The 14,001-nt window shown below is 35.2% G+C and overlaps 1 protein-coding gene across 1 annotated transcript; it reads left to right on the top strand.

Moving 5' to 3' along the window:
• The first annotated feature begins 9,567 nt into the window (after window positions 1-9,567).
• Window positions 9,568-11,442, top strand: LOC132181391 (cytochrome P450 89A2-like). The gene has a single exon (XM_059594593.1). The coding sequence runs from the start codon at window positions 9,720-9,722 to the stop codon at window positions 11,250-11,252; it is 1,533 nt and encodes a 510-aa protein (XP_059450576.1). The 5' UTR covers window positions 9,568-9,719; the 3' UTR covers window positions 11,253-11,442.
• The last annotated feature ends 2,559 nt before the right edge of the window (window positions 11,443-14,001 follow it).

Here is a 14,001-nt window from a genome sequence, read left to right on the forward strand (position 1 = left end):
TAATATTTACTTTTTATTTTTATAAATAAATTTATAAGTGTTTTTTAATTTTAATATATTTATATTTTTTGTTTTTGCGAGTGGAACTTAATTTTCCTTTTGATTCCTTAGCTCCCGCTCTAAGACTTAATTTCTCCCTCAATATATATTTTACCGCGCGGCCTGCCAGTCCCCCCTCTCTGCATCATGATATATATATATATATATTCGATCCCTAGCCTCTCCCCTCTCCCTCAATATATATCGATCCATATCTTTCTCTACGGCGCTAGTCACTCCTCTCTCAATCTCGATTTTCCTATCTCTCTCTCTGGCGCCCAGTGACCCACACGGTTGGCCAACCCACTGGCCATCTTCTCCAGTCAAAACCGGCCTGCCTTTCTCTACATTCCTGTACTAGTGAGTCTCTCTCTGTCTCTGTTTTTCTTTGTATCTGCTGTCTCTTTAAGTTGTCGATTTGGGATTCTAAAAGTCAGATTTTTGATGTATTATGATTTTTATGAGAATTAGGGATTTTAAATTCAGCAAAGTTTTCTCTACTTTTAGGGTGTAGTTGGTTTGTTGAATGCAACAATCACAATTTTGAAGAATCTCCGTGGTTGTCCTGGAGTGTTCTTTCAAATTTAATTCAATTTTGATTTCACTGTGCAGTTCGTTCATATTAACATTTAGTATTGAATTATTATTGTAGAATTATCGGAATACCTCTTTTTTTTTCTTTTTCTTTTTTTTTTTAATTTTATTGTTTTTCCTTATCCTTTATTAGCATGTTCCTTTGTTTTTCCTCGTCGAGATTGGTGCCATTTTTTGAATTTTAATTGTCTTATGTAAGTTCTTTGGAAAAGTTGTATATATACCATTGTGGATGAAACATGATGATCTTTTGGAGTCCAGAATGTACCTTAATTAGGGGCGCGCTTGCCAGCCAGCCACCGTTTATTAAGGGCGCCTAGCTGGCAAGTGCCCCTAATTAATGGCGCTTGCTATCCAGGCGCACTTAATTAAGGGCGCCTGGATAGCAGGCGCATCGAAATTATTTTTAGTTATATAGGGGAATTAGCTGCTCAAACATTAAGTTATATAAAAATAACTTAAACACAATAAAGGATAAAAAGATAAATGAAGAACAACATAAAATTTGAAATTCTAATGTTGGCTTATCTTTTATCCTTTAATGTTGGCTTATATGACTTAAACACAATAAAAATTATTTTATGTTCTTCTTCTTTTATCTTTTATCCTTTTATAGGGGAACTAACTGCTCAAACACAATTCATTACTGTTGACTTAAGAACATATATATGATTGCATAATATACATTTGCATCTATTTATATATAGGTGAGAATGAATTAACAAATGAAGATGAGCATGCAGCTGATGCAGAAGGCGACCATTGTGGATCATCACAAAGTATGTGTAGATCTTCATATCTTAGTCAATTGTAATATAATCTAATTATATATAGGTTTGAACTTTCAAAATAGTTAGATATAGGTTTGTAATTTAATATTTTTTTTTTTTGTTTTATCATTTACAGGTAATCGTTAAGTGACGTACGTATACTTGACCTGTTAGGTTGGGTATGTATTTGACGCCAAATGCTAAGCGAACTCGTTGATATATTTTATTTCATATGTAATATACAATTTTTGTGAACTCTTTTAAGAGGTGGTACACTTCGTGTTTATGATATCATTTTGGATATTTTATTTCATATGTATGATACAATTTTTGTTAACTCTTTAAGATGTGGTACGTACACTTTGTGCTTATGATATCATCATTTTGGATTTAAATGTCTTATGAGATATGAGATTGTATATATGGATTAGATATGAATTGTGAGATATATATGTATAAGATTGTATGAGATTGATGAATGGAGAAAATATTTATGGATTAATCCAATATTTATGGAGAAAATACGCCATACAATATTATATTGCGTATTGTATATCAGAAGAAAATAAAAAATATATATGAATTGCGTGAGAAAAATATTTTTTCTATATATTAATTATTGGAGACGCTTCGCAGCGTGAAAGTGCTTCCATATAGAAATAGGGGCCCTTTACACGCAAGCGCCCCCATTTATGAAAGGGGGCGCTTGTCCACCTGAGCGCCCTCTTTTTAGAATGAGGGCGCTTCCTAGGCAAGCGCCCCCTTTTTAAAAAGGGGGTGCTTGTCTAGGAAGCGCCCTTATTCTAAAAAGGAGGCGCTTGCCTAGGAAGCGCCCTCATTCTAAAAAGGGGGCGCTTGATTAGGAAGCGCTCCCTTTTTTAAATGGGGGCCCTTGCCTAGGAAGTGCCCCCATTTAAAAACGGGGGCGCTTGCCTAGGAAGCACCCCCATTTAAAAAAGTTGGGCGCTTGCCTAGGAAGTGTCCCCATTTAAAAAAGGGGGCGTTTTTCACAACTAAGCGCCTCCTTTTAAAAAAGGGGGTGCTTTGTTTCAAACGTCCTCTTTTCGAGGCGTTTTTTCATAAAAAAACGTCTCAATCTTAAATTCTAGTCGCCATAAAAACCGACGTGTCCCAAGTGCCCATAATCAAGCGTTGCGAAATCAATAGGGACGTTTTTTTAGCCAAAAACGCCCCAAATAACCATGTCGCTAAACCTTGTTTTTTTTGTGGTGGTGGTGGCACAGAAACGACCACCCAATCTATCGTGATTCGTGAGAGAGAGAGAACACGTAAGCATGCATGTGAAGCTCATTTAAATTGGGGCTGAGATTTGTGTCGTCTTCAGGTGGTCCGCCCCTCTGGCCTCCACGCACAACAGGACAAAAAGAAGTCAGTTGAGTATAACACGGCCATCAATAATGGGGAGGAATAGGTCTGTCAATAGAAAAAGAGAAAAGGAAAGCAGAAAAAAGTATCCAGCTAGCAAAGGAAAAAACCAAACACAATCTCGTCCTTATTACATCAAAATCATGTGACCTTGTCCCCAAAAAAAAAAAAAAAATAATAGTCGTTTTTTCTTTACCTGCCAGAAGAGAACAAAGCCATGTGAAAATCTGCTTTTTGTAAATGATCCTCTGATGACTTAGCGATGGCAGTAGTCCTTCTAACATTTCCACCACAAAAGTCTGATTCATGGAGCAGTGGAAAGGACAGAATCTCTGCTGGATCACCGACACACCCGGACATGCAATTTTGTCAAATATCAAGGGTCTAAAATGCAATTTGAGAAGAAATGATGGATTGGATCCAGCAATAGTGGGAGAATTACTGAATTTTTTTTTTTTTTGTTAATCTGTCCCATCCATCCGTCCATCCGTCGATCGGAGTAAATGCGAGGTAGTTGAAGCATTGGGAATTGGATGCGGAGAGTTTTAAATGCCACAACTTCCCTTTGAGGTCCTCATAAATGAATGACTCTGACAATTCTAACTTTGAGAACAACACTCTCCCATTTCACAATTACCTTTTCTTTTGTGAGATAAATATTATACATAAATATTTTTGGAATTACTTTAACCCATTTACAAATTCTACCATCTCATGGTTTAAAAAGAGATTTTCTATTTAGCAATTTTTTTTTTTTTAGCCTTTTCAGCTGAAAAATTGTTAGGCTTCTAATTTTTTTTTTTTTTTTTAAAAAATATGATTAAATTTTTTAAAATATAAATTTATCTCGTTTTCAATTATAATAGGACAATAAAATTATTTTGTAAAATATTTTATAATCCTATCATTTCTCTTCCAGCTTAATTTAATTCACCCTTAATTTAATCCTTGATATATTTGCCAATAGTTAAGAGTAGTAATTACTAACGTTCTTGCTCTGCTAGTTAACGCACTTTGGACGAATTTTTTTGTTGTTTAGCCCACAAGATCTCCATCAACAATTAAATAATTGATGCAGTGCAACTTGACTTTGATATCAATTAATGCAGGGTGTAGTGATTAGTTTGCCAAGACAAACAAGATAAGAATCACAACTCTTCCTAAAACTAATACTCAATCAAGGATTTAATGTGGATAGAAAAGAAAACCACTCTTAAAAGTGTTTTTCATTGATAACCGGTCAAAATAACATAATAAATTAAGGCTATAGATAGCCATTACATATATTTATACTACCTAGACTCCTGAACCTAAGAAAACGCTCAAATAAAAGTTTGTTTACAAAAATTTATTGGAGCTTGTCTGAACGTGTAAGAGGCTCTTTCGAACCTAACTATGGTTTCCTCGTATTCTTACATGAATTGTCAATTCACACAGCAGCTCGTTCTAACCCAACTTTAAACGAGTGCATCTATGAATAACTCATTCGAACCCAACTTCATATGAGTTATTGAACGAGCTATTTTGTCAACTTGTTTTAAAGCTTGTTCAAACATAAACAACATACGAGCAATTTTGTACGACTTTTTAATTTTCTTTTTACGGTCTATTTTAACTCAGTAAATATTTGAATTAGGAAAACTTAATGAAATATGACTTTGTAACCCTCTAAATGAGCTTTCCAACGCCATTAATTATGTCTCCATATGATGTCAGAATCGCTATATATGTCCCTTTTGTTAAAGCAAATATTATTGAAAATTGTCCTCTATCAACAACCTTCATTATTCGACCTATGGCCCACGAAGGAATGTGGGTCAAACACGGTAGAGGATTTTCTTCTATCCATTTTGGATTAGAGAATATCCAATTAATAATTAGGATATCTCTAAGGTCATAAATGAAACATATGTCCCATTGATAGAAATAATAATAAAATATTACATATATTTTAAATTTAAATAAAAAAATAATAATAAGAAGTTTTAAAAAATAATAAAATATTAAGGGGTGGTCGGACCACCCCAGTTGGGCTTGGGGTGGCCCAGCCACCACCTGGGGTGTTTCGGCTACCCTAAATTTATTTATTTATTTTTTCAATCTTTATTTATAATTTTTATTAATTGGGTTGAAAATTTTTGAGTTAAGTTGAAATTTTTTGAGTTGAGTTGAATTGAGTTTAAAAAATTGCCAAACTTGAATTTAGAAAAAATTTGAGATTGAGTTGGAAAATCTTGCTTCCAAACAAGGCTAAGCATCTTTATAATTCACTTACTCAATGCTAAAAGCATACAATTTTTTTTTGGAAATTTAATGATTTATTTGTATTATGACTTTAGGCACTAGGCATGCATGTCCCCAGAACCAACCAATAAGGTTTGAAGTTTGATATAAACATTGGGTCTAAGTTATAACTCACCCTTAAAAATTGGCTTGCAAAGGGAAAGTGCTCAAAAACTTATATACATATAGTTAATATTAGATTTAACCCATGTGAGACATAAGGATCATAACATACCACCATGCTTCTGCAGCCGATGTACACAGTGGCCCACTATATTGACACTAACCCGATGGTAACCTTTTCTCTTTTGGCGACTTCACTTACCTATCGGTATTTTAATCTAACCCCTAAGTCACCTCCTCCGTGACTTGAACCTGTGACATGTTGTTTGGTTCTAAAACCAAATAATACAAACATTGGGTAAAACATACCTTTAAAAACTGGGTTACAAGTGGCGAGTGCCTAAAAGTTTATATACACATGGTTAAGATTAGACTTAACCCATGTAAGACACCAGTATCATAACAAAGTTCTAATGGGCTGAAATTAATTTCAATCTACCATTTTTTCTTTGCTTATGAACAATGACGGAGGAAGAAGGGCCGGTATAAGCCTAGCTTATTGGCCCCTACCAACAAACTTTGTTGACTTTACCCAATAAAAATTTTGGCCGTATTCACTAATTATTTTGGCCCACTCAATAAATCTTTTGACTCTTACCCATTCAAACCTAGAAGTTCTAATTGTATAAAAATTTTGTAGTCCATACCCAATAAATATTGATCCTTACCCATTCAAACCTAGAAGCCCTAATTGTATAAAAATTTTGTAGTCACTACCAATGTCAGCTACCACAAGCAAACAAGTTAGTCGAATAGAAATGAGAAAAAAAAGAATAGATTGATAAGACATAAAGGTGAGTTTGAAGAAATTTATGACTTAACTCATTTCATAAAACCGATTCTATAAGAAATGATTGTTAATTCTTTATAAACATGTTCATAATCTTGTCCACAAGCAATAAATAACTTTTTTGGATAAAATAATTAAAAATAAATAAAAAGTAATCCTAAAAAGTTTGTACGTGGAGTTTGTTCTTTTTATTGATATTTTAGTATTGTATAAGAAATTATTGTTATTTAGTTGTAACTATAGCTATTTGATTGTAGACTGCAATATTTTTTTTAATTTTTAGTTGATATTTATAGTCCGGGGTAGTCTTTAATTCATAAAAAAATAAAATAAAAATCGTGAGAACCAAAAAATAAATAAAAATCTGTTTTGGTTTGGCCCTACCCATAAGGCTTGTCCCTGCTCATGGACGTCTTCAAATCGTGCTTATGAACGTCTTCAGTAGTCTAACGTTGTAGAGTTGTTGAATAGATGCGCATCATGCTTCGGAAGATGTAGGGCATTATTTTATTTATTTATTTTTTATATAGAAATTTATTCCAAATCAGTATGAAGGAAATATTTTTCAACACATCTAAAATAGTGTTATGTGTCTATAAATATTTAAAAGACACATTAAATTCTTAACCTCATTAACAGTGAACAAGATCCTCTCCAGTCCAAGAGGATCTTGGACTGGAGAATATCCAATTAATGATCAGGATTTCTCTAAATAGATCATAAGGCCATAAATGAGACACATGTTTATTAACAAAAAATAATAATAAAACAATATATATTTTTAAAAATAATTAAAAATAATAATAATAAAAAATTGGGTTAAATACCTATACCCCTTGGGTTTCAAAACTTTATTTTTTTCTCACTAGGATTTGATTTTTATCACAGGAGGTCCTTGTAGTTTTGATAAATGACCAAATTAGTCCTTCCGTCTGTTGACCATTAGTTGACTTAACAAACTGACACATGGACCAATTAAAAGTTGACATTTGGCATAAGTAATCACGTCATCACTAACTAATTTTTTTTTAATAAAAAAAATTAAGAAATTAAATTTTTTTTTTTTTTCTAAAAAAAATCCTTCCTTTGGCCCAGGCCACCCCATCTAGCCCGGATGTGGGTGGCGAAACTATGGAGGTAAGGGGGGGTGGCCGAGCCACCCCATCCAGTGAATGGGGTGGCTGGCCACCCATGGCCATAGCCACCCCCAAATGGTCAAGGATTTTTTTTCTTTTATTTTTTTATGAAAAGAATATATTTTTTATTTTTTTTAAAAAAAAAATCATCACTGATGACGTGGCCACTTATACCAAATGTCAACTTTTAATTGGTCCATGTATCAGTCCGTTAAGTCAACTAACGGTCAGCGGACGGAATGACTAATTTGGTCATTTATCAAAACCATAAGGACCTCTTGTGATAAAAATCAAACCCTAAGGGAGAAAAAATAAGTTTTGAAACCTCATGGGGTATTATGTATTTAACCCTAAAAAATTTAAAAAAACTAAGGGGTGGTCGGCCACCCCCAAGAGCCAAATCAATTTTTTATTTTTATTTTTTTGATTTGATCCTTGGGGATGGCCCCCAACTGGGGAGGCAGGCCACCTCTTAGTTTTTAAATTTTTTTTTAATTTTCTTTTTTAATTATTTTTAAAATATATATTTTATTTTTTTATTTTTTTATTAATGGGACATGTGTTCCATTTATGGCCTTATGATCTCTCTAGAGAGATCCTGACCATTAGCTGAATATTCTCTAGTCCAAAATAGACTGGAGAGGATCATGTTCCCATTAATAGCAGTTTACTAATTTAGACTAAATTGAATGTGTCTTTTAAACGTTTATAAACACTTGGCACTATTTTACATGGATTGAATGATATTTCCTCCATACCGGTTTGGAGGAAATTTTTGTCCTTCAATTATGTCTAAGGGTCTGTTTGAGTTGCGTTTAAGGGGCCTAAAAGTGCTTTTAACACTCAAAAGCCCGTTTGAAGAAAAAAATACTCGTTTGGTAAAAAAATTAAAAGCGCTTTTAAGAGTTTAAAAAGCCTAAAAATAGCCAAAAAGCACTTTTGACAAAAGCTTAAAAATGAAGTTTTTGCCCAAAAGCTCTTTTTGACTTAAAAACTCTATTTCTCAAACGCAATTCTAAACCGACTCTAAGTTAGTAAACTGCTATTAATAACGTTAAGAATTTAATATGTCTTATAAATGTTTATCGACGCATGACACTATTTTAAATGGGTTGGAAGATATTTCTTCTAAACTGATTTTGGAGAAAATTTATCTCTAATTTTTTTTTTCTTTTTTTTTTTTTTTGCTGTAACAGCACCATAATATCAGAGGTACATTACGCAGACTTAGACAAGAGGCGGAGAAGACTCTAATAAGGGAGGCCTCACACACGGATTTGGCTTCTAGGCGGTAGTTAGTTGCGGTAGTTACGGTGCAGTTTTGAACTACAGTTGGAAGGAAAATTTGTGGGCCCCGCCCACTAATAATTACAAATATTAAAACTTTGGAAATTTTTAAAAAACTAAAAACAAGAAAATATTAAAAAACTAAAAATATTAAAAAATTATATATATAAACAAAAAGGTTGTTCCAGCCATCCTCGGTCAAAATGGGGTGGGTGGCCGGCCATAACCGGATTTGGCTTCTATGCAGCAGTACAAATGGTTTGAACTACGTGAAGGAATAATTGTGGGCGCACTAATAATTAAAAGTATTAAAACTTTTAAAAATTTTAAAAAACTAAAATCAAGAAAATATTAAAAAACAAAAAACAAAAAAAATAAAGGGGTGGCGGGAGCCAAAATGGGGTGGCCGCCAAGGGTCCACCTTCCTTGTCCTCCGCTTCACCCTCACTCTCTCTCTCCCCCTCTTTCCTCCTCCTCATCCAATTCTTCATCAGGCCCATCAAATTCCTCATCAAAATCCTCACTTTCCTCTTCCACAACACTCCTCCCACCCTTTGATAATTGATTCCTTCTTCTCAACCTCTAGAACCTTCTCGAGCTTCGAGATCTCTCCTGGGTTCTTCTCAAACTGTTTCACCTCGCAGTGGATAGTTGGCAGAGGGGGATGCGCTTGGGGGTCGATTTGCTGCCATATATGCTCGGCGTCGAACCCCTGGGTCAAGAGCTTGTCGAAGGGCGTTTTGGGCGTGAATGGAGTGAGCGAGGCGAAGAGGTGCTCCAAGGCAGTTCAAGCTATTTGGGAGAGCGAGGGGCTCGGCGCCAACAACACCGGTGGGGTGGCCGCACCACCCCATGGCCCTTGGGGTGGTCCGGCCACCCTAAAAACCGGCCATGCTAGGTGGCCCCCTTTTGTTTTTTTCTATTTTTTTTTTTTAAAAAAAAAAAAATTTAATATTTTATTGTTTTTAATTTTTTAAAATTTTTTAAAGTTTTAATATTTGTAATTATTAGTGGGCGAGTCCACAATTATTCCTTCCAGCTGTATGCGGTAGTTTGACCGCCGAATAGAAGCCAAATCCCTCACACACACTTCATGCGGAGGATATATAGACGTACAATTCCAAAGAGAGAGCGTAGAGGTGCCAGCAGGCTGATCACTTCTTCATGGTGATCATGGTCTAAAAGAGTTTGCCATGGTTGTTGGTTTGTTGCATATAAATGAGGCCAGGCGGCATATGCATCCATCTTCAAGCTAACACATTGTAATTCACCATAATATTAATACTTGGAGCTAGCTAGCTAGCTAAATCCATGGAGTTCTGGCTCATCATCCTCCTATCTCTCTCTGCATGCTTTTCCATAAAAACCCTCTTCACTCTTCTCTTCTCCTCCAAAACCACAAAAAAGAATGAATTTCCACCAGGACCCCCTTCTCTTCCCATAATAGGACACCTCCATTTACTTCCCAAATCAACAATTGAACTTCGATCCCTCCTCTCTAACCTCTCCCAAAAGTATGGCCCCATCATGACACTCCTCGTCGGCTCCAAACCCCTCGTTTTCATAACCTCCTACCCCATCGCCCACCAAGCCCTTGTTAAAAACAGCGCCATCTTTGCAAATCGCCCACCAGTCGTCCCCGTCAGCTACATTCTCAGCAACAAGCGCAAAGATATTGGGGGATCCCCCTATGGCCTTACTTGGCGTGTCCTTCGTCGTAATCTCATGTCCGAAGCTCTCCACCCTTCGAGCTTGAAATCCTACTCCTTCGCCCGCAACCGATCCATGGAAACATTGGTTAACAGCTTCAACCAGTGTTCCAAACAAGAGGGCGACCCCATACGACTCTTTGAGCATCTCCACCGCGCCGTGTTTTCCTTGTTCATTCTCATGACATATGGCGACATCGGCGAGGATGCAATTCGCGAAGTCGAACACATACAATATACATTTCTTGTCAGCTACGCCGAGTTCAGCGTGTTTGCTTCCTGGCCGAGACTAGGGAAGCTTGTCTATAGAAAGCGCTGGCAAAGGTACACTCAATTTTTAAGGCGTCAATACGACATCCTGATGCCTCATATTAGAGCCCGCCAGAAGTTGAAGCAAGAGAAGGGCGCCAAAGAATTGGAGTTGGTTACATACACAGACACCTTACTAGATTTGGAAATTTCTGAGGGCGCCGGCAAGCTTGAGGAGGCCGATGTACTTAGCTTGAGCTCTGAGTTTATCAACGTAGGCGCCGACACAACCGCAACGATGTTCCACTGGGTCATGGCGTATTTGGTGAAGCACCCGCGTATTCAAGCCAAGCTTTTTGGTGAAATCAGCCGAGTTGTGGAACAAGGAGCGGAGGAGGTTAAGGAGGAGGATTTGCAGAGGATTCCGTATTTGAAAGCGGTGATCCTCGAATGTCTCAGAATTCACCCTCCAAACACCTCCTTAGTTCCACACACAAACACAAAAGATATGGAGTTATGCGGCTACACTATCCCCAAAAATACAACGGTGCTCATCGGGACAGCAATAATAGGGCGCGATCCAACGGTGTGGGAGAATCCTATGGAGTTTAAGCCTGAAAGGATGATGAGTAGGTCTAGTAGTAGTGATGACAGTGGAGAAGAAGTGGGTGACGTGTCGTCGTTTAAGATGTTGCCCTTTGGTGCTGGGAGGAGGATGTGTCCCGGTTACAAATATGGATCCCTTATTCTTGAGTACTTTGTTGCAAATTTGGTTTGGAATTTTGAGTGGAAAGCGGTGGATGGTGTTGATCTGTCGGAGAAGGAAGAGTTTTTGGTTGTTATGAAGAATCCAGTGCGAGCTCAGGTTATCCCAAGAGTCAAGTAGATAGTACGTACGTACGTAGTTGTCAGTTGTTTGTATATGAATAATTAAAGAACTTATCGTTCGTAGTTGTTGGTGTTTTTTTTTTTTTTTTTTTCCTAATTGTAGTTCTTCAGTTGTTTGTAAATGAATAATCGTACGTAGTGGCCTCATGGATGACATGCATGCTGCATACGTACGTTGTTTGTCATGACTACCTTCTTTCTTTCGGTCACAAATACATGTACTTACAATAATTTCACAAATACTTGCAGAGGAAATTAATTCTTATATATTCTCAAAGTCATCACTGGATCATCTGACAATTTAATATATAATCACATGATCAAAAGATAAACCAATTCATTTCAACACCTAGCACTCCAAAATAAAACAAACCATCGCAAGTTGTCAATTTGTACATAACAAATTCAGTTTACCCTCCTAAAGTTTCAAGAGTTTTTTAATTTTAATCTCAAAGTTCAAAAATTAACAATCTACTCCATTGAAGTTTAAAAAATTGGCAATTTAAACCCTCCATTTAATTTTTCCGTCTAAATAGACGGAAATATATGAAATTACATCATTACCCTCAGGCTTTTTTAAAAAAATTTCCCTCCAATTTAACGGAAATTAGTAACAGAAGGTTTAAATTGTCAATTTTTGAAACTTCAGGGGGTAGATTTCTAATTTTTGAACTTTAGAGTTAAAATTGAAAAACTCATGAAACTTCAAGGAGGTAAACTGCATTTTACCCATATTTATACCTCTTTTGAAGTGATAAAATAATCAAATGACAAAAAGAACATTACATAAACTATGGTGTTCGTACTAGGTTCTTGAAGTATAAAAAATGGTATATATAGGAGTATTAGCTGAAATGGGGCGGAATATTCAAATGAGATTGATAATTATTGTACTGTGTCATTGGATCTTGACATTAAAAGTTTTATAATTCAGATAATAAAACAAGTAAAAAATAAAATAAAATAATTCACGATAATGACACAATACCTTTCATCAATGTGACATGAATTATTTTTGACATTAAAAAAAAAAAAAAAAAAAAAAAAAAAAAGTGCTAGTGTATGGTGGTGAGCTCAAAAAGGAACAACACAAAGTTTTACCCATGCGTGCATGATTGTAATGTTCATTCTCAAGCGGAAATAGAATCCTCAAAATGAACTGGAGAATATTCAGTTAATTGTAATGAAGAGGTATTTTTGTCTTTTCACTTTTTAAAATGACAAAAATACATCTTCACTATAATTAACTGGATATTCTTCGATTCAAATGAAATGAAGAGAATCTTAATTCTTCTTGGCTAGTCTTTCTTTGACATTCTGGACCCACTTGTTACCAATTCGATCTTAGCCCCTATAGAAAATGAAGCCAATAGGGGCCCTCAAAGATAGGGTTAGTGAGTGGGTTTGTCAATGGCCATTGGCCAATTACGTAGGATGTTAATAAAAACACAAATTGAAAAAGGGTAACGACCCTTGCTTATAGATGAAAAGCCTCAAGTGTGAATCAAGAGTAAGGATTCGAATATTTAAGGGAAAACTCCTATATATATAATTTATAAGTTTTCCCGCGATTTTAATTTATTCATTGAATTTTTAATTTAATAATTAGGTCTTTAAGATTTACTTTTAGTTTCGAACAGATCATTTTATCAACTCAATGTGCCATGTCAAACCAATAAATCGATACCATGTGACTCATGTTTGACATCATGTGCTAACTATATATAAATCTCTACATGACAATTTTACTTTAAATTATAAATATACTCTAAATAATTTTTTTTTTTTAAATGTGGTCAGCCACTCCCTCTATTAGGGAGCTGCAGCCCTCATTGGTGAGGGGGGGAGCTTCTAATAGGATGAAAAATCGCCCCTTTCCTTGTATTTAAATTTCTCTATTCTAATTAATAGGCAACGGCGGAACCACTTTAATTAAGGCTTGAGTAGTCCCAAAAAAATAATTTTTTTTTAAAAAATATATATATATATATATATATAACTTTAAAAATTAATTTTTGCCCTCCCCCGACTTTTTAAAAAATAAAAATTAAAAAAAAATAAAAATAAAAATTTGCCCCCTAAGTTAAATGTTCTAGTTCCGCCCTGGCTAATAGAATGAAAATAGCTACTAATAGAGGGAGAGAGAGTTACCATTACATTTTTATTTTACTTTTTGACATGTCTATGCAAAGGGAGGAAAACGAGGGAAGGAGATTCGAATTAATGATCTCCCCTTCATGAGCGTAGTCCTCAACCGATTGAACTACTCTTTGAAGACAATTACAATAAAATTTAAAACAAAAGGCAACAACCAGTAGATGAAAACTCTCATTTGGGTCCAATAGGAGAAAAAATCATCCTATTGGACCATCCTATTTGATTCCCCATCCTAATAGTAATAGGATGAAAAATCATCATTGGTCCAAAAGTTTGAATATGATTGAAATTTTAATTGACTAAATTATATTCTAATAGATTTATAATTATAATACTTATTCCTAATGGGTATTTTAATCAACTGGGAACCACGCCTCATAAAGTGAAAATCACTACTTCAAATAAGTAAATAAATAAAACTATAATTATAATACTCCCAAGTTGTAAAGCATGACTTGTATAATGTTTTGGGTAAGCTTTGACGCTAAGAAAAAAGAGTAAAAGAGAAAATGGGCCTGGCTAGTTAAGGATGTGATTATTCATTTTGGATCTCTCTTTATTGATAGGCTTTGATATTGGGTCGATATTTT

This window comes from Corylus avellana, chromosome ca5 (assembly GCF_901000735.1).
Source record: "Corylus avellana chromosome ca5, CavTom2PMs-1.0".
Taxonomy (NCBI): Eukaryota; Viridiplantae; Streptophyta; class Magnoliopsida; order Fagales; family Betulaceae; genus Corylus; species Corylus avellana.

What these genes read in the sequence shown, in the direction of transcription:
- LOC132181391 (XM_059594593.1), top strand. Translation starts at nt 9,720, where the DNA reads ATGGAGTTCTGGCTCATCATCCTCCTATCTCTCTCTGCATGCTTTTCC.